At 41.8% G+C, this 24074-nt stretch overlaps 1 protein-coding gene across 1 annotated transcript in view; it reads right to left on the bottom strand.

Annotated features, from left to right (window-relative positions):
- Positions 1-24074, bottom strand: part of LOC109930284 (pappalysin-2) — a 340597-nt gene that overhangs the window by 60215 nt on the left and 256308 nt on the right. Inside the window, exon 20 of the mRNA XM_048602074.1 lies at positions 21665-21736. Coding sequence (XP_048458031.1) covers positions 21665-21736 — 72 coding nt within the window. The remainder of the gene's footprint in view (positions 1-21664; positions 21737-24074) is intronic.

The raw sequence follows: 24074 nt of genomic DNA, 5'->3' as shown, positions 1-24074 counted from the left end.
CTCAAGCCCACTGCACCATTCATTAAGACCTGTTTGAGGCCACAACTTCATATTTTGACCTAACCACGAGAACCTCAGCCACCCTCATTCTTCAAGAATCTATCGACCTCTGCCTTAAAAATATTCAATAACTTGGCTTCCACTGCTGTCTGGGAAAGACACTCATAATCCTTTATGAGAAAGAAAATTCCTATTTCCATCTTAAATGGAAGGCAGCTAATATTTAAGCTGTGCCCCTCAGTCCTGGTCTCTCCCACAAGGAGAAACATCCTCTCAGAATCCACAAATCCCCTCAGCATCTTATATGTTTCAATAAGATCACTGCTCACTCTTCTAAACTCCATTAGATACAGGCCTAACCCGTCCAAGCTTTCCTTAAAGATAAATCCCCATCCCAAGAATAATTCAAGTGAACCTTCTCTGAACTGATTCCAATTCATTTATATCCTTTCTTATATAACGACCAATACCTTACACAGTACTCCATGTCTCACCAATACTGTGTACAACTATAGTAAAAACATTGTTGTATTTGATTATTAGCACAGATGAACAAAGCCTGGGTCAAACAGCTAGATTTTAAGGAATATCGTCAAGAAGAAAAAGAGGGAAAGAGATGCGGAAAGATGCAGGGAGAGAATTCCAGTGCTTAGGCTGAAAGCATCTGAAGTTGGGGGGATTGCTGAAAAGGCCAGAATTAGAGGGGCATACATATCTATGAACTTTGCAGAGCTGGAGGAGATGACAGAGAAATGAAGGGGTGAGGCCATCGTGGGACTTTAAAATATCAAACTTAAGGTACTGCTTGACGAGAGCCAGTGTAGGTCACCAAGTATAAGGGTGCTGGCTGAGCAGGGGTGAATGCAAGTTAACAGATGGTCAACTAGAGGTTTTTGGATGAGCTTAGACTGACAGCAGGTAGAACACCTACTTCTAGCCATATATGAGATCCCTCATCTGACAGGGGTGTAGAATACACTGCAAGCTTCACTCCTCTGTCTCCACTAAGTTGCATATTCCTATCTGCAAAAATGTGCAAGCCGGTCTTAATTTGTTCTTTTCCCACAACTCAAAGCAGTCCAGTTCAACTGAAACAGTCTGGCACTCCTGTTGAACAAAGAGAGCAGATTAAGGAACAGTGTCTGAAAGATTAGAAATATTTATTGCACTGAAAGTTTGAAACGTTCCCTCATTTCACAAGTCCGTTATGTCTTGGCTGTACTTTTCATTTCCTCACATGGGATATCGAAGAAATTAAACTTCTCTTTTGAAGATCAGCCAGTGTTATTCCAGTGCTCTCTAAATTTACTACTATTAAAAACTAATTCTCAGCATGTGGGCATCACTGACGAGACCGGCATTTGTAGCCATCAGTTGACATCTTTGAACTGGTGATGATTAACAGCTTTCTCAGCAGCCCACATGATGAGGGTTGCTGACTAGAAAGTGGAGGTAATGAAGACAGCTAATACATGAACAGATCTCTATGGCACATGGTTTCAAGGGGTGCAAGCAGGAAGTAGAATTCCCAAACACCATTTTCCATTGTCTTCTAGCTTATGGAGGTCGTGGGTTTGGGCTCCCTTGGCCCTGAGGGTTGGTGTGGATTTGTTGGGCAGAAGGGCCTCTTTCGACACTGTAGGGATTCTATGATTCTTTGAAAAAATCTTTGAAAAACTGCTGTAGCAGATCACGTCCATTCTACACACTGATGGTGCAGAGGGTAGATACTTAAAGCAATGGATGGGCTGTCAATCCGAGGAACTGGACGGTAGCAAGAATTTTGTTGACCTTGCTGCACTCACCCACACAACTGCAGAGTGTCCCGCCGTACTTCTGACTTGTGCCTTTTGTAGGTGGTGGAGAAGGTTAGGAAACTCAAGTAATCCACTCAGTATCTAATGTCCAGTCTCTGTTCTGCTCTGGCAGCCTTGCTATTTATGTGCTTGGTCCAGTCGAATTTCCAGCTAATGGTGACCTCCAGGAGGTTGATGGTGGGGGAGCCCATCCCTGGGAGGTAATGTTTTGAAAAGCTCTTGTGCGGAAACGGAGAATGCAGTCTGTACAACTGCTGTGGAGAGACCTGCAATTTTATCATTTACTTTGAAACAGAACTGCCATCCGAACACAAGACGATGCTGTCTCTCTCACTCCGGTCAGTGTTTACTCAGCTTGCTCTCACTGTCTACAGAAATTTGTCTTGGGAGGCAGAGAATGGGCTTGTTGGGCCTAATGATCATCCTGAAAATCTTTGCATCATTAGAAAAACACGCTCCCTCAGCATCGCTGTCCAACTGCGTTAACTTTAACTGGAACTCACTTATGGGCTTGTCAGTAAATCGATCTCCCCCCATGGCCTCTGGCTGCAGACACAAGGGTGGGGAAGAACTTTTTCGTCTTCTGTTAAATCTCCCCGCCATCAAATATCCATGGGCAGACTGCCCGCCTTCCCTTGCTTTAGTGAAACGTCAAGTTTTTGAAAAGAATAACAGAATTTCTCCAGAACCAGTCACCAGGGAGAATTTTCTACTTAGAAGATGGCTGGACAAGTTGGGAAAATGGTTAGAAAGGCATATAGGACCCTGCATAGTGATATAAATTAAGGCATAAAGTACAAAAGCAAGGGAGTTATAAAGAAACTTTATAAAAAAATCTGACTTGGCCTCAACTGAAGTATATGTAACACCCTGTTTAGAGCACATTCTGATAATAACAGTTCCACTGAAGTGCAGTTTTAAATCAAGGAGTTTTCCCAAATAGTACTGCAGCTACCATCTTGATTGTTGATTTCGCAATTTGTTCCAATACCGCACGTGCATAAAGAACTATGTCAGAACTTAGCTTTAGCTTCCACGCTAAGTTAATTTGTAGAACTTCGTTGCTCACAACTACGACTTTGCATCTGACAGCAAAATAGGAACGAAGCGCTGGAAAAATCTCTTGCTGGTGGCACAGGGAGTGGGGCATTTTCCATTGAACTGATTTCAGAGATAACCCTTCCTCTCCCCATTCCAGCAGAGACCAAGTAAGATGGCAAGTGCAAGACATGGGACATGTGGTCACTGCTAAATCCCCATCTTTCCCCTCTCAAGCTCCAGGCTGTCCCCTGGGACCAGATCACAGAATCAACCTGTTGATGGGACTCGGGCAGGCTGCTCAGATCCAGGCCAGTCTCCACTCCTGCTGTCCTGGTTCGGGCCCCACAGCTTTCAGGTGTTCCAGCTCAAAGAAACACTCCTGAATGAAGGGAGAAAAAAAGTGTTGGCAGCTCCCTTTTGTGTTGTGACATTTTAGCTTGTGTTCTGTGCAGTTGAAAGCAGCGGGTAGGAAGACAATCTAGGGCAATAATATAAGGAACAGGTTTACATCTTTCCCTCTGGTATGCTTATTTTGTCCAGTGCATTTTTTTTCGCACACAATTTTTTTAAGAACTCCTGAGGGACAGCCATACCATGCCCAAATCTAGGTGCCACACTTTAGGAAGGACACAAAGTGTTTAGAGACAGTCAGAATTAATTTACAAGAATAGCTCTGAGGATGAGAGTCTTCAGTTACATGGAATAACTGGAGAAACTAGGGCTGTTCCACTTACAGGTAAGTAAGTTGAGAGGGGATTTGACAGAGATATTCAAAATCACGAAGAGTCTAGTCATGGGTACCAGGATTCGCAACCAGAGGAGTCCAATACAAAGCAAATGACAAAAGTATAACTTGAGGAATAGCATGTTTATGCAGTGAGAGGTCAGGACCAGGAACATTCTGCCTCAACATATGTTGGAGGCAAGTCTATTTCTGGCTTTCAAAAGGGAACTGGATAAACACTGAGAGATAACAAATTTTCAGGGTGGTAGGGAAGGGACGAGGCTGATATAAGTTGACTTACTGTTATAGAGAACCAGCAGCCACCATTGACCAATTCCACACCAGAGCCATTTCATCATTCTAAGATGCTGCTTTGAAATTCTTGGTGGTTCTGTATTGAATCTGTCCTTATGACACTCCATGAAACTTTGTTCCTCAAGCAATTGAGGAAAAATAACTTTTAATACTTACTTTTTACAAATATAGTTATAGGATTGTCCTGTTCAATGAACTGGAACAATCTCCTTGTGTTATGTAACAGAATGGTCCTGAAGGGGTTAATATTCATGTTCCATTGGCTCCACCCATTGTACCAATGTCATACACACAGTGTGGATGGAGACATGGTGTTCTATTCTAGCTTTCAGAGGAAGCTGCATCAGTACTGGCTCCCTTAGGTCTTATTGTTATGCCTGACCAACAGCTGTTGTAATTATTGCTATCAAGCAATTCATCAACTTGTTATCTAAAAACACCAAATCCTAAAGAAGAGTCACTGGACCAGGAACTTAATTCTGATTTCTCTCCACAGATGCTGCCAGACCTGCTGAGCTTTTCCAGCAATTTCTGTTTTTGTTTCATCTTGGCAGTGGTTTACCCTCTCCCACTAATCATTAGATAAGCCCAAAATAAAGTAATGACAAAGGAAGATTGGTGTTAGCAACTTACCTCAAACAGCCCTTACCTGGTACCACATAATGGTTGAAGTGGCGAATATCGTAGGAACGGCAATCTTAGAAAACACTACGTCCTGTTTGGAAAATTTTTTCTATTCCTCAAAACATTATTGACGTAACTCCCCGTATCACTGTTATTAACGAGACTCAGTAATAACACCGGCTTTTTAAAACTTGCAGAGCCACAAGAGGCTGCAGTTCAGAATAAGGCCACTTGGGCCACCGTACACATGGCAGTTTCTTGCTAGAGCAAGGCACAGCTAAACCCCTTGCCCAGTCCTCTCCACAGCTCTTAATCATTGTTTATTTCAATCATTTATCTTTCCTTCCCTAAAAGTTGCCATGATCTCAGCCCCAAGCACTTCTGTGGCAATGCATTCCATACTCGAACAATTCCCTGCATTTAAGAAAAAAAAATCTTCCCTTCACATTCTCTCAGTGACAGTTTTAAATCAACGAACTTGCAACAGAATTCCCTGTTCGCCCTATAAAACACTTTTTTACTTCAGTTGAAATAACTCCAGTCTCTCCTCATAACTATTGTTGCCTGTCCCTGGCCTCATCCTGGCGAATCCATGATGAACTATAGTTTTAATGTTCTCTCTATAACGTCCAAAATCAGCACACGCGGTACATAGTGATCTAATCATTGAATCATACAAATCTACAATTAACTTCTTGCTAACACACTTTCTTTTTCTATCATTCATAAAATGTGAAGTTTTTACAGGTTTATCTGCCCTTGCTTGAATTTTCAAGGAATTCTGTATTTGTACCCAGAGGTAGTACCCAAGTCGCTCTTCCACTCCTTGGTTTTCTGATTAATTTGCAAAATATTCCATTCTTTGTATAAGTTGAATGCTCCAAGTGGCTTGCTGAAACAGGCAGCATGTCCTTGTTCTCGTTAAGTTTCTCTCAAGAGGTTCCCTGCAGTGTACCAAACCCACTACTATTATATTGCTAGCACATGTTAGTATTCTGCACCACGTTAATGATAGTGGTCTAATAATCACTGGTCGATTAACTATTGCTATGTTTATTTAAAACAGTAAAACACAGTACAAGTAATGAAGCAGGCATTACAACAATCCAACTGATGTGCACATCTTTCAAGATCACAGCAGTTCAAACTGCCAGGCAGAGTTATACACACAGCACATTGAATTCTTCAAGGTGAACTCACCTTAATACTGCATTTCCCTCCTTCCCAAAAGAAAGTTGGACTAATTACAATAAGAAGTGAGCCAATAAGGCTGAATGACAATTAGCTAATTTGCTGATAACATGCAGATTTTGTGGCGATGATGTTGTGTGGAAATCCTGCTAATTTCCATAGCAAGGAATGTTCTCTGGTGTTCCTGTTTGTTTTTGGGATTTTACTTGTGCTGCAACAAGACTGGACTGGGAAATGATTGAGAAACTAGAACAGCCTTGATTGATCCTGTTTCATCTCACCATCTCACTGTTACACACATGGACCTCAGTTCTGACAACGTTCATGTCACCTTGGCTGGTTGTCATGTACCTTCTACTGGACCCAAAATGCAAACTAGTTGTCCAGCACACAAACTTGGCAATACTTCATCCATATTTTTATCATGCACGCCAATCATCTTGACTTGCAGTTTTACAAGCTGCTCTCAGGTTTCGCAAAGAGCACTTTGGGTATGAGTCGGTATATTGGCACACACAGATCTACGAAACATGAGCTCTTCTGGAGATAGAAGGGAGTGTGCTCTTGTAAGATGTACTGACCAGTGACTGTGCTTGGTATCTAGTTTCCAGAAACATTTTGCAACTGTAAATCTCAGATTTGGCTCTTCCAAAGCGGCTGTGTTCAAAGAGCGCTGTTTCATAGCTGTGTTTCGGTTCCACGGATCAAGACATAATCTCAAAGATCCATCATGATCTTGCATGTTATTGAACTCCTCTCCTCTCTGAATGATTTCATCTCACTCCACCTTGTCCAGTTTGATTCTCAATTTGTCTTTGAAGTGGATGCTGCATTTACAGGGTAGGTCAATGGGCAGCCTTGCATTCTCTTTTAGGTACAATATTGTAGCCTTCTATCTAAATGACATGAATTCCAGCTAATGAATAAAAGGAAGTTTTAATCTCACTCTGAATTGGCTTGTAAATGTGGTCCACCGCATTTGGAAACCTTTTAGCTCTTTGACTGCTTGTCGTAATGTGTTAAGTCCATGCAAGTATTTTTTTTCCAATTGCCGTGTGATCTGAATGGCTTGCATCCTGCACTTGACATAAGCAAATCTGAAACCCATAGTTCTGCATGTTGTTTTTACATTTGAGCTTTGTCAGGAGGTCTGCTATGTTCCAATTTGAATGAGTAATCCCAATTTGATCGAGCAAACTTTGTGGACATTCTGACAACATGCCTTTGACCTTTACATGCTTGCTATCGATCCAGCACATACTCCTGCCTTTCTGAAGTGAGTTAAACTGTCCTGTCAACAGGCTTACTAGCAAGCTGTGTTTGCAACACTGTCCAACACTGTGACAAATAAAGATACCGTGGGCTATCTCATGCACTTTAACAACAATGTGGGATGGGTTTGTCCATCGCTAAGAGACAACCAATTGCTGTAGGTCTAGGCTCACCTGGAGGCCAGACCAGGTAAGGACTGCACATGTCGTTCCCTAAAGGACATTAGTGAACTAAATGGGTTTCCCAATAAAGGTTTCAGGTGATAAGAACGGGTTTCTAGCCAGTCGTATGATGGAAAGAAAATTTGGAACCTCTACCATCACTCTCCGTAGCTCCAGGCCACAACATGCATGTAAAAGTGTACACTGTCACAGCAACTGGGAGTTGGGGTGGGCAGGCTAGGTGGGGTTAGTGCTGGATGGCTAATGTGGATCAGATCAATGCTAACAGCACAGGGTCCGATCTCCTATTTGACCCAGCTCCTTGTCCAATCTGTCATAGAACTCCTGGTGCTCTGATTCAGGCAGCGAACTGGCAAAGAAACTGATCCAATCAACATCTTCAAAAACCTTTTCCTTTTATACTATTTGCTCCTCCTTTATTTCAATAGTCCTTAAAATTGTATGCAACTGCATTAATCTTAGTTTTGTCTCATGTCATTTACTGAATGGCAATTTATTTTTAACTTGTAGCCCCATTAACTTTCTCCTTCGATGCTCACCCTACTCGACACATATGAAATGTATCTATTTTGTGCATTCCTGGTCAGGACCCAGTGACTTATTCACTTTGAGTTGTGGTGCCCTTTTCAGAACTGCTCCATAGCTGTCTAAAGTTGTTCCAAGAACTACTTTACTACACTTAAATATTTCACGCTTCATTCTGTTATTAACATAGACATAGCATAGTCCCATGAAATCTCCACTGTGCCTTCATCACAACAAATAGATTTTCCCATTTCATCCCACAGCAATCTTACTCACTTAATCCAGATGAATTAACTTTATTGTCACATGCACTCAAATGAGTACAGTGAAAAGTTTTATTGCTTCAATTCTCAATTGCTCACTTTTTCTTTTATAGTATTTTCTCCTTTTTTCCCCCCAATAGGCCACAAAATTTTAATTAACAGCATTAATCTTAGTTTTATCCCAAACCATTTATTTGAATTGCAATTTATTATCAATCTATAATCCATTAACTCTCTTCTTTGGTGTACATCCTATTCAGCGCAATCAGACTATATCTATTTTGTGCATGTGAGAATCGAACATGGTGGCAGCATGGGCGGGACACTCCAGACGGAAATAAGATCGCAGAAAGTGATCAATAAACAAACAACCATGGATGTTGGAAATCTGAAGCAAAAACGGAAATTGCCTGAGAACCTCAGCAGGTTCTGGCAGTATCTGTGGACAGAAAGCAGATTCCACATTTTGCGTCCAGTGACCCTTCTTCTGACCTCTCTCTTGATCTATCTTCAAACCATGAATATTGTTCTCAACTCTGCAAACTCCTAAAGACCTTCCACAAGGATAGCGGGAAACCTTGTTCGATGTAGATTCCCATACCTCACCCTAGCCTCTGCTGATTTCTCTGCCGACCTATTTTCAAACATAGTCAACTCACTAAGTCACCTTTGACAGCACCTTCTAAACCAACAATCTCTACCATATGGAAGGATAAGGGCAGCAGATACACAGGTGAATCACAACATGCATGTCCCCCACCAAGCCATTCACCATCCTGACTTGGAACTATAATCGGCATTTCCTTCAGTGTTGCTGGGCCAAAATCCCACAACTCCCTCCCTACAGGCTGTGGATATCTCTACAACATACGGGTAGCGGCGGTTTAAGAAGGTGACTCAGGACCACCTTCTACGGGCAATCAGGAATGGGCAAAAAGTGGTGAGATGCCCACGCTCCGGAATGAACGAATGAATGAACGATAAAACAGGTTGGCTTTTCTGGCCTCGCAAGGGCATGTCCTAGATGCCCTTTGACCTTGCTCACTTGTGAAACCAAGAGTCAATATGCAACCTACAACTAACTGACTGATTCTTAGGTCTCCCAAACAAAGGAATTTGATGCAGTCTTATCTTAGCCTAGCTGACCATAATTTATTAATTTACCTAATCTTCTTTTTTTGACTTTGATAGGGATTCACTAACTCCGTAAGGTAATCATCCAAATCTTCCAAGAGTTAATCCAGTTTACAACCCTGCTTATTTATATCTGTTGTTTGAAAATTTATCCTTCCAGGCTCTGGTGTCACATAAGAATTGATAACTAACACCACATTTTCTGCTGCGCACTATACTCACTCCAACTTAACACCTAGTTGTTACTGATATCTATGTATCTCAATATTTTAAGTATGTGCATCCCAACCTCTTTTCAGATTTGTAGTTAGTTACCCCATAGAAATAGCCATTTAAACCATCAAATCTGTACTTTTATTCATAGAGTTAGAGAGTTGCTCCAACTCATCCATGCCGACCAGATGTCCTAAATAAATCTAGCCCCATTTGCCAGCATTTGGGCCCATGAGTCTACTCCCTTTTGTCCTCCACACCCATGTACCACAGGCAACTACTTAAAGCCTTTCAATGGTCCAAAGTAATACGAACTAGCCAGTTTCGCATTTTAAACACTTATGTGAAGACATTTTCTATATTCTCCTCTTTAATGATGGTCACACATTGGTGCCCTCCTTCTACTTCTTTGGATCTTACACCATTGAAGAAGGCTATTTGATCTCCCATACCTGTTCTAAGTCTGTTCTAGTGCTGGACCCCGATTCCATTCTGACAATCAATAAACATTTACTGCCAGTCTATAACTGCTCAAGTGAAAAGGGATCTCTCAGAAAACACAGGTCAGTGTTTCTGAATTTAGAGTTTGCCTAGAGACTCCTCTCTGGGCAATTTCCAATGCATCTTTTCCTCTTTTGGTCATAGAGTCATAGAGATATACAGCTTAGAAACAGGCCCTTCAATCCAACTTGTCCGTGCCAACCAGATATCCTAAATAAACCTAGTCCATTTGCCGGCATTTGGCCCATATCTTTCTATACCCTTCCTATACATATACCCACACAGATGTCTTTTAGATGTTGTAATTGCACCAGCCTCCACCACTTCTTCTGGCAGCTCATTCCATTCACGCACCACCCTCTGCGTGAAAACAGTTGCCCCTCAGATTCCATTCAAATCTTTCCCCTCTCAGATTAAACCTATGTCCTCTAGTTTTGGACTCCCCTATCCTGGAGAAAAGACCTTGTCTATTTACCCTGTCCATGCCCCTCATGATTTTATAAACCTCTATAAGGTCACCCCTCGGCCTCTGACGCTCCAGGGAAAATAGTCCCAGCCTCCCCCTACAGCTAAAATCCTCCAACCCTGGCAACATTCTTGTAAATCTTTTCTGAATCTTTTCAAGTTTCACAACATCCTTCCTATGGCAGGGAGAGCAAAACTTCACGCAGTATTCCAATAGTGATCTTTTGCCCAGTAATGCATAACATTCAGCAGTGCGCAAAGTTTGACAATCTTGAATTAAAAGCAAAATAGCATGGATGCCGGAAATTTGAAATGAAAACATTTTGCTAGATTCTCCATGCTTCCCTGCAAAATTATGCTGCAGTCCCTGAATCATCCTTTTATTTCACCTATTACTCTCATCTGTCATAAGCCTTTGTCTTTGTTCTCTCCTCTCCAGCCCCCGGCCGTTTTCCTTGGCTCTGTGCTTGCTCCATAGCTGTTCACCACCAACATCTTACAGTCAATCAGAGGTCATCGACCTAAAACGCTAACTCTGTTTTTCTCTCTCCATAAATTCTGTCTGCCCTGCTGCGCGTTTCCAACATTTTCTGTTTTGATTCAACTTATTTGATTCGACTCAAACCAAACCCTTTTGAAAAGTACTCCAACCCTTGCAAACAGCTTCTCCCTGACTGCGTACAAGAAGATAGCAATGGACAAGCATAATACTTTTTTAATGTTCCAAGAATATTACAAATTAAGAATTGGAACAGGAAGTCTTCAGCATCATACAACAATTGAAAAGAAATCTGCAAATCCCATTTAGGCGCCAGTCCTGGGATTGGCGAAGCTTTTTCTTTAAAATGCTCCCGCTCAATGTTGAAAACTTAAGGATGAAAAAAGATATGCTTAAAATGCCTGCATTATTGCCATCATGAAAACATAGCTGGACACAGCAGATCAAAAGTGCGAGCGGTACTAGGATAGCCTAGACTTTTGTGAAGATAGGTTCAAATTGGTTTGCCACATCAACGCAGCAGGAGATAATAAATGCAGACAGTTCTCTGTTCAGTTCATCAATGATGTTAATACAAGAAGTAGGATTTATACAGTACGTTTAATGTTTATTTAACAAAAGTCTCTAACAGAAGTACTAATGAGACAAACTTTGACATTGAGCTGCACAGGTGAAGTACATTGTAAAGAGTGAGTTAAAGGAGCAGAGACAGACAGGGAGGCAATTCTACTACATAGTTTTCATTGGCTTAAACCACAATGGCGATGGTGGAATGATGACATTCAGAATTTAACTGTTGTGTGCATTACTCTCACTCGTGCTACTATCTGTGAGGGCATCCTTTACCCTGATAGGCACATTGTTCTCACAAGCTGATACACAGGAGTCACTGCTTGACAACAATACACGTTATGCTCCAACTGTTGAACTATTTGTTCTCTGTCACCTTTTCAGTTTTTCACCTAGTCAGCTGTTGAAGTTCTGTTATATACTCTCAACCCTGGAAGACAAGGTTAGCTTAAGCTTGTGACTGTGATGTGGAGAAGCCCATCCTGGAGAGACAGATGGCGATAGGATCACATCTCCACCCAGACTGTGGATTTTGCCACCAAACGCAATGCCACGCTGTCCCTCCTGGTGGTGCTCCTGAGCCATCTGAGGTCACTGTAGCATCACCAGGCAGACACACTGTGTCGCTGACATGAAATATCTGAACCTATTCTGTAGAGATCAATATAAAATAAAGTCCAATGTCCTTCTTAAATCTACTTAGTTCAATAACGATCACATTACATTTCCAAACACCGGCATTGATCTCCAGCTTTAATTGACTGGTCAAGCTAAGCAATTTCATTGGTCAATAGTGACCATATGACTGTTCTCAAATGTTGACATAACACTCCAGCAATAGTAAGTGACGACTGTGTGAGTGTGTGTTCCTCTTCTGTGATTGTGAAGGTGGAACATTCCGGAATGCGGCTGAACACTCACGTCCAAAGACCAGCAACAAAGTTTAACTGACAGGTGAATGGGTCAGAAACCTGGCCGCAGAGAACTAAAGGGGGTGGCAGACATTTGACCTTTCTGCAAAGTTCATACTAAAAGTTCACTGACACCAGAGATTTGTAGCTCACTAAGGTGTGTTAGGAAGGAATATAGGGAGAAAGTGCAGGAGTAGGCCATTCAGCCTCTGGGACCTGCCCCCCCTTTCAAGCAGATCATGGTAGAGCTTCCACCTCAATGTCATTTTCTCACACATAATATCCAGTGATTGATTGATCTCGACTGAACATACTTGAAACCTGAGTCTTCATGTCCCTCTGGAGAATTTGGGGTGGAGAACTCCAAAGATTCACCACCCTCTGAGTGAAGGAATTACTCCTTAGATTTAAACGACTGACCCCCTGTTCTAAAACTGTGACCCTGGATTCTAGATTGCACTCTCTCCTCCCCATACATCCTGGAGAAATGAACCACACTTCAAAATGAGGGATGACCCCTTAAATGCAGGATCATTGGTCACCCTGATCAGAATCCCAGCTCTCAGCTCTTCTCCAGTCAGGCAGTGCATGAAGGGAAAGAGACAAAGCATAACAAACAAACAGTTATGGAAACTTAGGCCAGGGGCTCAGACAAAGTCCTAACGAAGAGCTTCGGCCTGAAACGTTGACCTTCCTGCTCCTCTGATGTTGTCTGACCTGCTCAAGGTGCTAAGCAGCACTGAAGACGCAGGTGACTTTTTGTGATACTGTTCAGAGTTTAGTTTCTTTTTAGTCGAATAACTAGTGAGAGTTGTTCAGTCATTGTTACATGTGTGCATGTGTGTGTGTTTGTGCGTGTATCTGTGTGTATGTGCATGTGTACACATGTGTGCGTATGTGTACACATGTGTACAGTATTTGTATATGTGTGTACATGCATCTGTATGTCTGTGTTTGTGTGTATCTGTGCATATGTGTGTACATATATGCATAAGTGTACACGTGTATAGTGTGTGCATGTGAGTATGCGCACGCATGTGTATGTCTGTATGTGTGTGTACGTGTGTGTGTGTGCACACATGCATGTGTATGTGTATGCACATGTGTATGGGCATGTATGTGTGTGTGTGGGTGGGTGTAATATTGTATATAATTACCTTCTCTGCTCTTTGTTTTATAATAACGCTATTGGGAGATGGTAGGCTGGCTCAATTGGTTAAATAGCTAAGCTGTGGTGTGGAATTTGATGTCAATAGCATTGGTTCACCTATGGTGGCTCATAGAAACATGTCTCCTTGCATTACCATGTGCTTGATAGGGACTGATGCCTCTCAAACTACATAAGCATGTGTCTCTAACAGGGAAAGAGAGATGCGTATGGTCACTGAAGCACTACAACAAATTAACAACCAGTTACCAGTATCTACAACAGTACTCCATCTACCAGATGCTGTTTACTATGCCCTAGCTGATACTGAAAGCATCATTTGGTCACTTGTGTTGGTTTGACTTGCCTGTAATAAATCATTGGGTTTCCTTCATGTATTAACAATCATCCAACCAGGGTTCTTTATCATCGACTAACTTGCAATCTAAGGTTGTTTTTCTGACCGGTGTTACAACCAGCTGAAGAATGAATCGACTCTTCCCCTTTTACCCCCTTTGATTGGTCACAAATATGATTTCAAATTCTAATGTGATGGAGGGTCACTAGACGTGAAGCATTCTCTCTATTTTTGATCTCTCTGTAGTGTTGACAGTCCTGCTGGGTTTCTTCAGTCCTTACTATTTTTTTGTTTCAGATTTTCAGCATGTGCTTCACTTTTATTTTGGACTTGGAGAAATAGCATAAAGGAGTTTTACAGATTCCCTAGAATATGTAACATGAGAAAGAGATTTAATGGAGGTGTTGTTTAGGAGGTTTTGAAAGGAACAGACAAGAATACTCCTTCTTGCTGGTTGAGGTGACCAGCACAAGTAGGATCTTAACCTTCACGATAGCTTGGCCTTTCAGGAGAGAGTTAGGAAGCAATGCTTCACCATTGAGGGCAGAAACTCACTCACAAAAATCAGAAGGTTCTAACTCTGAGATTGATAACACCTTTAGTAGCCAAAGGCATGAAGGGATACATAGTATTCTGAGAAACACATTTTGTCCAGTTAAGGCTACAGGACACAAGTGCACAGTAGAGGGAGATTAGAAAAGGGAAGAAAGGGAATTGCTGTTTTCCTCTGTTCTACCCATGAATGAATCTTACATATCTTCCCAACAGCTTAACAATTGCAACCATAATGGTGGGAATTTGAAATTTGAAACACTCGAACTTTTGGAAGGTGTGTTGTATTTTTTTTGAGACAGTATATTGATTTGGGGATTTCATACACACACACACACACACACACACACACACACACACACACACACACAATCATCAGAAAAGCTGTACTTAGTAAGAATACAATTGCTGATCCTGGATCTCACAATAGCACTGCGTTGCTGACTAAAAATATCCACACCGCAAGTTACTACATTTTGACATATACTTGGAACCACATCTGTATTCCCATGTTGCAAAGGTGGCTGCAACATTTCAAAGGTCGGATGGTAGGTTTTGCAATTACAAATGATGAAAGACAAAAGGCTTTATGGAGATGAAAGATTACAGGCTATCTTAGAGATGTTTATGCCTGCATGTAACAAAAACAAAATCCTATGACTTAGCAAAAATGCACAACCTATTTCACGTCCAAGGACAATACATGGAGCAATATACTATGTGAGAAGCAAACAGGACAATAGTCTGAAGCAGGTAGCAAGCAAATATGACTTTGGTGATACTGACATGTTGATCACGAAATCAAAACACAAAAAAAAAAAATCAAAGGTTGCCTCTCTGGCCAATATGAGAAAGACAGAATGCTGTCAGAGCATCTGGAGTTAGCAGAACACCTATTATTTTCAGAATCCAGATCTATTAGGGTTGAGGCTGCCAACAGCAACTACCACATTCCAAGTTCAACTCCAAAAAATGCTGTTCATTGCTCATGTGCCAGAAAAGCACCTGCAAAGCTATTACATCTGTCTTGCAAGCACAGTTGTGACTTGTCCAAACCATGTTTGCATTGTCGGGCTCCTTCCCCAAGCTGGGCAGAGTGTCCTTCTGCTGGCAAATAAAGCAAAGCCTGTAGAAAAGTCAATCACTTTGATCACATTCACCAACAAATTCAGTTACTAAGACCAATGCAAGAGGAAGTATGCCATTTATATATACATTAGTGAAAAGGCAAAAGAATGGAGGCAAAGTAGAGGCAGATGACTCTCAATGTACCATTGTGCTCTCTTTTGGATCCAACCAGTCATGAGCAACAGTGAGCGCTGGCTGCTTGGAAGTTGATGCTCTCATCAGAAATACGATTATGTGTCAACAAAATCTTCTATTCAGTAGATGGTCCCATTTTCTCTAAACCAAGGAATTTTAGAAGTCCTCCTGCACAATAAGTACAACCACTGATAATGTTCAGGCTGCTTGAAATGCTAGTGTCTTTCAAAGATACTAGAATGATCACTACAGTCTGTGTCATACCTGAAGAACATGACAGGCTTGTAGGTTTCCACAAAGCTACAATTCTCTGTACAATTGCAGTCACATACACATTTTGTACAGACACCAACGAAAGTCTCAAATTGTTTGCTTCATTGGTATGGGAAAACAGAAAAGTGTTAGGCGCAGGCTGAATTTAGATCCTGGTGTGACCCTAGTCACAAATCAATGGGAACGGCTGTTGATTCATATCAGAAAACAGATAGAAAAGGAACTTCAGTGAGTCCTTGACCTTGACATCATTGAGAAACTTGGGGATAAGCCTCAGCTCTCACCCATAAAAGTCACCATGGAATGCAAGAGCAAGAATCAGATTACTGTTTTCATCAATTAAAAGTCACCAAATGAAGCCATTCAGCAAGGAAGTCACTAAACACCATTAATTGATAGAACATAAGAACTAGGAGCAGGAGTAGGCCTTCGAGCCTGCTCTGCCATTCAATAAGATCATGGCTGATCCTTTCGTGGACTCAGATCCACTTATCTGCGTTCTCACCGTATCCCTTAATTCCTTTATTGTTCAAAAAAAATCTACTTTTTTTTTAAAAAACATTTACTGAAGTAGCGTCAACTACTTCACTGGGCAAGGAATTCCATAGATTAACAACCGACTGGGTGAAGAAATTCCTTCTCAGGATGATTTAGATAAACTAAATGCTGCTGATTACTTTTTGAAACAAGACCCTAATGTATGCTACCATCAAAGTGAACTTTCAGAAGAACAGAGGTATCCTGCAATTTTCTTCAATCACATCAGATTTCCTCTGGCACTTCCGATGTTATTCCAGATTTCCAGCATCCGCAGTATTTCGCTTTTATTTAAGGTAGCCCTCAGTCTTGACTGCTCATTGAATTTACAAACCACAGCTCATTGTTCACATCATGTTTAGTGAAGATTAAACTTTGAGAGAATTTAGCTAATCTCTCACCGACTGTAGAAATAGGGTGGAATTCTCTTGTTACCATCTGTTGAGTTCAGGTACAGTAGCCAAACCTGAATAACATTTGGTTGGTTTCATCAGTAGGGAATTCAGGCCATTTCCTCAAGTTGCTTCTGGGTTTGTTATATCAAATGACTCAGAATGAATCAGGGTGTATAGATATGTACATTTTTAGATATTAACATTTTTCTTTAACATGACACCATACTGACAATGTACTAGTTTCCCTAGCTCTCTGAGCAATTTTTGGTATTTATTCTCAAAGGAACTTATATTTCTGTGCTGTTCAACCTCCTAAACCTTCTGAAGAAGGCTTAGTTCAGCTGGGTGGATGGCCAGCTTGTGATGCAGAGTGACACCAATAGAGTGGGTCCAATTCTCACACTGGCTGAGTTTACCATGAAGGATTCTCCTTTTCAACCCCTTCACTTACGTAAGGTGTGGTGATCCTCAGGCTGAACCACCACCATTGTCTCTCTCTCTCTCTATCTCTCTCTCTCTCATGAGAGAGCAGCCCCATGATCTGGCAAGACTATGGTGACTTTACTTCCTCTACCTTTAACTTTGAGAGATGTTCTACCTGTACCATATGATTTAATCTTTGTAGATTGACCCTTCTGTTTCTTCATACATGGTAAATGATCTGATAAGATAGTGGGACTTCTGTATCAAATTTAAAACTAATCCAATGTCCACTGACACGAACAGGTTCTGTCAAACTCAAGTTGGTTGGATTACCAATTTCCCTTAGAAAGGCACTCAATATCTATTCTAATGCTCGACTGCATTAGCATCTTTGGATGGTTCTTTTTGCTTTCTGCCTGAAGTACAACTTGAATAGTTTTCTCCAAAGTGAAATCTTCCTTGGACTGTAGTGAATCTGATAAAGACCTATTTTCTCCAAAAGGTCCAATCCTATGTTCTAAATTAAAACAAAGAACTGTGGATGCTGGAGATCTGAAACAGAAACAGAATCTTCTGGTGTAACTCAGCAGGTCTGGCAGTACCTGTGGGGTGGAAGCAGTGTTAATCCTATGTTCCGGTTGGCCTATCTCTGAATGTGCTAGACGGCATTATTTATTCTGCCATTTCTTCCAACTGTGGTAATTTATTCCTTTAACTTCTAAATGTTCTAATTTTGCAATATCTCAATGCTGCGTTATTGTCTTTTCAGGTTGTTAAACCTGAAGTCTAGCAATGCTGTTTCAATTTTCTTTTTAAAGCTCAACATTCTGTAATATGGCACTGTGGTATCTTTGAACTGCTTAACGGGAAGAGTGGGTCCATGATTTTGCAGTCAAAATAGATGCTTTCCAAACTGCAGGCTAACCATCTTTTCTCAGGCAAATCCTCCTTTTTAACTTCTCAACCTGTTCAACACCATTAATTTTCTTTCTTCTTTGTGCAACAGGGAAGTTTAACCATACTCACAGAGCTTTGATGCCTTTCATTTCCAAGCTAAAGCTCACTTCCTAAATGAACTGGGAGATGTCGCTGGCTTCTAGCTCACACTTGCTTCTGTGCTTCTCTTACCAGGTCTGAAGTAAATAGCTTTACCATTAAGTGTTGCTTCTCTATTGCTGATCTTTCCATGAGGATGTTTGCAGGCTGTTTGCCTTTTCTGCCGCTGATTGCCTGTATGAGTTGTTCTCAAATTCATAAAAGCTTTAAAACCGCAAATATCCTGGATACACTGGAATTCTCACTTGTTATCAAGTGTTTGGTGTTGCTAATTCAAATTCCAGTCCTCACTACTGATCACCACATTGTATTTATTGGGATCATGACTGGAATAGTGTGCTGCCACCAAATGTACCTTAGACTCTTGCCTTCATCACAGTGCAGTTTACAGCATGTTAGCAAGCAGGTAAAACTTATAATAGTAAAATAGACATAACCAATAACAGCATGAGAAGGCCAAGGATATAGGTCTTCACTCCAATGAGATCCTCTACCTTACCTATGTCTGAGTTAGTATGACATCAATTGACTAGGAGGAGCTTAATGCAATCTCCAAAATTAACTCTTTTTTACCTTTTACAACACTGGCCAGCATGCTACCTACCACCTTCCATAAACTTGAGCTCTCCAATCACTGCTGCTCCATCATAACTCACACCAAATCCTATTCAGCTATCACATCAGATCATCGACCTACACTGGCTCCTGATCTAGAAAACTCTCCAAATAAGATTTTAACCCTTGTTTCCAAATGCCCCTAATGTCACCTCTGAAATCTCCTCCAGAATTACAGCACCAATTTTAAGTCTTTCTTACACAACCATGGGTTTCATCGCTCCACCATTGGTGGCTACGCATTCAGTTACCGGGGCCCGAAGCTCTGGAGTTCCCTCTGTAAATCTTGTCAAATCTCTTTGCTCTTTTAAGTCACACCTTGAAGCTACCTCTTTGAGGAAGCTTTTGGTTAGTTGGCCGAACATTTCCTTATGTGACTTAAGGTCAAATTTTGATTGGCTCTGGCTACTGCAAAGTACCTTAGGACATTCTGCTAAGGTTGCAATCAAAATCAAAGTTGCTATTCTTGCAGGTGAATAGTTTGAAGGCGTGAAAACAGTGAGAAGTGACCAGGTTCATGCATCGAGGTTGCAATGGAGTTGTCCACAGGGTAGGCCATTGGAAAGGATAGGGTGGGTTTATCCTGGATGGTATGAGATCAATGTGGGGGGAGGGGTGAGAAAGATGAGCCACACACAAAAAAAACAAGGTGCAGCTTCCCTTTATCCAGACCACCATGTCTATATCACCTCCACGAATAGTAACAGTAAATATTATGACTGGAATCCAACATCATTTTACTGTGGGGCTATGTTGGCACATTGCAACATGTGAACCTGATTACTGTGTTTTGCACAGGTTTCCAAGAAGATTTTTGAGACTAGCAGAATGTATTTTTAAAACAAAGATACAAAGTACAAGAGGCCAGGAGCAACAATTTCTCAAAATATCTCGTGCCAGTGTGATGAAATGGAGCTTTATTTAGCCGCAGAAAGGCAGCAATGGCGTCATGAACAGACACAGCAAAATGGAAAGTATTAGATTTCTCGCAGGCCACTCCGGCACTTCTGCAGGTAGATACGTGCGCGCACACACACACACACACAAGTTCTAGTCAAAGACAAGTGCATGCATGTCAACATGCTATTTGACAGCAAGACACACTGAAGTCGATAAATAAGGTAGCTGCATGAAAGTGAAGGCAGTCGAGGTAAGTCACTGGAGGACTGTGTGTGGCCATTGCAGTATTTAGCACCTTTAGCGAAAGACAGGGAGGGGGTTGGAGGGGAGAGCCAACACAGATGGGGGAGACGGAAGATGAAGGATACATTAGCTTGATTAAAAAGGGACAATTTTCAAAGGCTTCAGGACCAACTCCAGCTTTTTACTTCTCAGCTTAAAAGCAAAAAGGCATATGACAGCGGATCGAACTCTATTGGAAAAACACATTGCAAAACAGAAATAGTCATCGAGGTGACAAATTTCACTCAGATGGACAGTGAAACTGAAGTTTATGTTTCAAGATATTCGGCATTCTTGAAATCCTTACTTTAGGTTGCAAAAAGGCCATGTTTGCTGCATTAGAACAAAGAAAGAGTACATGCAGAAGGACAAATCAACGCCCCGCGCCCCCCCCAACCCCCCCCCCCCCCCCACCCCAATACAGCAACAAAAAATCTGAAGGTATAAACAGAGAACACTGGAGAAACTCAGCAGGTCTGGCAACAGCCACACAGAGAGAAACAGAGTTAACGTCTCAAGTCCCACACCTCTTCTTGGGAAGCCAGGGAGAAGCCTGAACAAGGGCTTGAACTGAGAATTCCTCAAACCCGATCCTCACAGACGAGCAAATCAAACGTCAGAATATCTGTCTGAACATCCAGTCTTCCACACCTCAGAACCTGCACAGAAAATGTGCATGCTCCTTACAACTCAAGAATCCTTAAGATCGACAAGCCATTTGAGCAACCTTACTGATCCACAGAACTCAAAGCTGCTTCGAACCACCTATCTCCACCAAATTGCTTTTCACATTTTTTTTGAACTTTATTCCTTCATGGGACATGCACTAGCTGCTTGTTAGTTACCCACCTCTAATTGTTTTTTATTGAGCGCGACAGCATAACACCAAGGACAGTCAGCAGTCAGCCAAATGGCTATTAAACAGGAGTCACATGTGGGCCAGACCAGGTGAGGATGACAGATTTCCTTACCTAAAGGGCAGATGGGTTTTTACAACAGTTGGATAGTACCACCACGCCACCTGTAAACATCCTTACTTTATACCAAAGTTCTTTCTATCTCTAATCCTGGAAATATAAACCCACCTCAACTCAAGACTTTCTCGAGACTCCAGAAGCTTTTAGCCTCCTGATGGGTTTCCCCTGCACCCTTGAGTGCTGTCACAAATAGGGAAATGAACTGTCGAGGGGGGATTAGAACATAAGAACCAGGAGGAGTAGTAGGCCATCTGGCCCCTCGAGCCTGCTCCACCATTCAGTATGATCATGGCAGATCTTTTTGTGGACTCAGCTCCACTTACCCACCTGCTCACCGTAACCCTTAATTCCTTCACTGTTCAAAACTCTATCAATCTTTGCCTTAAAAACATTCAACAAAGCACCCTCAACTGCTTCACAGGGTAGGGAATTCCACAGATTCACAACCCTTCGGGTGGAAAAGTTCCTCATCAACTCAGTCCTAAATCTGTTCTCCCTTATTTTGAGGCTATATGCCCCCCGCCCCCAATATTAGAGGGCTACATATTCAAGAGAAGCTTCAAAGAAGAATGGCAGATTGTGAAAGGAACATCGAAGACACGAGCAGCATAACCCATAAGGAAACATCTAGTGGCTTACCTCACACGACTGGATGCAGTGGATAAGGTGAGGTTCTGGATACCACTGCAGCATTCCTGTGCACACCACAGCCTGCGAGAACACAAACCCAAGTTACTTGGTTAGTCAAGTGAAAAGGAAAAAAAAGAAACTGCACGGATTACATAAATAAAGAATGCTCTCACTTCAATATTGCAACTTTTATGACCCATCAGGATGTCTCAAAGCACTTCACAAACTATAAATTATTTTGAGATTCTCTTGTTTTTGAAGCATTGGCAATGCAACACAAGCCATTGCGACAAGGTGTTTCCTTTATGTTGCAGATCATTAAACAAAGACTAATGTTCTGCTTTCAACCATCAAACAGATCCTTTTGAGAAAAAAAGTGACATATCGGATCATTTCACATGTTGCCTACCTCTGTTGCTATCTGTTCCAGGTGTTCTGCCCCAGCACCAAACAATCCATTATTACTTTTTATTTATCCATTCACAGGGTGTGGGCATTGCTGAGTGGGCCTGTGTTTGTTGATCATCCCTGGTTGCCCTCAAGAAGGTGGTGGTGAGCTGCTTTCTGAACCACTACAGTCGATGGGCTGTATATAGGCCTACAATGCCAATATGGAGGAAATTCTGGGATTTTGACCCAGTGACAGTGAAGGAACAGCGATATATTTCCCAGTCAGGATGGGGAGTGGCTTAGAGGGGAACTTGCAGGCGATGATGTTCCCATGTATCTGCTACCCTTGTCCTTCTAGATAGAAGTGATTGTGGGTTTGGAAGGTATTGCTATCTAAGGAACCTTGGCAAGTTGTTGCAATGCATCCTACAGGTAGTACAGACATTTGCCACTGTACATCAGTGGTGGACAGAGTAAATGTTGTCAGTGTGAATGGGGTGCCAAACAAACAACTACTTGGTTCTGCATGGTGCTGAGCTTCCCAAGTGTTGCTAGACATGCAAGGAACCAGACAAATAATGAGTATTCCACCACACTCCTGACCTGTACCTTATACATGGTAGGCAGGTTTTGATGAATCAAGACATAGAGTTACCCACCTCAGAGTTTCTAGTATCTGGCCTACTCTATAGCCACAGTATGTACATAGTGATACCATTAAACTTTCCGGTCAACAGCAATCGCCATGATATTTGTGCTGGAGGTCTCAGTGATTGTAAAATCATTGAATGTCAGAGGGATACAGTTACATTTTCTTTTATTGAAGATGGTCATTGCCTCACACCTTGGTGGCACAAGTGTTATTTGCTACTTACCAGCCCAACCTTATTAACCAGTGCTTGTGTGTATGGATACAGACAAAGTCTAGAAAGTTGTGACTGAAGTCATCAGCAAACATCCTCACTTTGATGTCATAATGGAAGGGAGGTGACTGAGGAAAGAGATGAAGATGCTTGGTTCTAGGACACTACCCTGAAGAACTACTGCAGTGATGTCCTGGGACTGAAATTATTGACCTCTAAAAATCACAAACATCTTCTTTTGTTCCAGGTATGACTCCAACCACTGGTTTGTTTTTTTACACCCCAATTCCTTTTGACATCAGCTTTGTTAGGGCTTCTGAACAGCACACCCAATCAAATGACACCTTGATGTCAAGGTCAGTCCCTCTCCCCTCATCTCTGAAGTTCAGTTCTTTTGTCTCGATGTTTAAATCAAAGTTGCAATGAGGTTCCCTGGCTGAAACTAAACTGAGCGTCACTGATCTGAGATTAACCGAACAACTGTTACTTGAAAATACTGTTAATGAAACCTTCCAATATTTTACTGATGATTGAGAGTAGACTGATGGTTTGGGAATTAGGTGCATTGGATTTGTCCCAATTTGTATGGATAGGCCTACCTGACTAATTTTCCACCTGGTTGGGTAGATACCAGCTGTACTGGAACAGGCTTGGGGCCTGACCTGTTCTGGAGCACGGGTCCTCAGTACCATTGACAGAATGTTGTCAGGACCCATAGCCTTTGCAGTATCCAGTGCCTCCAACTGTTTTCTTGATATTAAATGGAATTAAATGAATTGGTTGACATCTATGATGATGAGGACCTCAGAAGGAGGCCGAAAGGGATCATCCACTCAGCACTTCCGGCTGAAGATTATTACAAATCCTTTGGTATTGTCTTTTTGCACTGCTTCCCCATCATTGAAGATGGGGAAGAGGCTCCACAAATATCCCCCAGTTAGATATTTAACCACCCACTGCCATTCCTGATTGGATGTGGCAGGACTACAGAGTTTGATATAATCCATCGGTTGTGGGATTGCTTAGCTCTGTCTATTGCAAACACCTATTGCTGTTTAGCATGCATGTAGCGCTGTACTGTAGCCTCACCAGATTGGCACCTCTTTGTTAGGAATATCTGGTGCTGTTCCTTAATTCTCATTGATTGAACCAGAGTCGGTCTCCTG

Source organism: Rhincodon typus, chromosome 10 (assembly GCF_021869965.1).
Source record: "Rhincodon typus isolate 14 chromosome 10, sRhiTyp1.1, whole genome shotgun sequence".
Classification (NCBI taxonomy): Eukaryota; Metazoa; Chordata; class Chondrichthyes; order Orectolobiformes; family Rhincodontidae; genus Rhincodon; species Rhincodon typus.
This window is presented reverse-complemented; position numbering and strand designations above follow the sequence as displayed.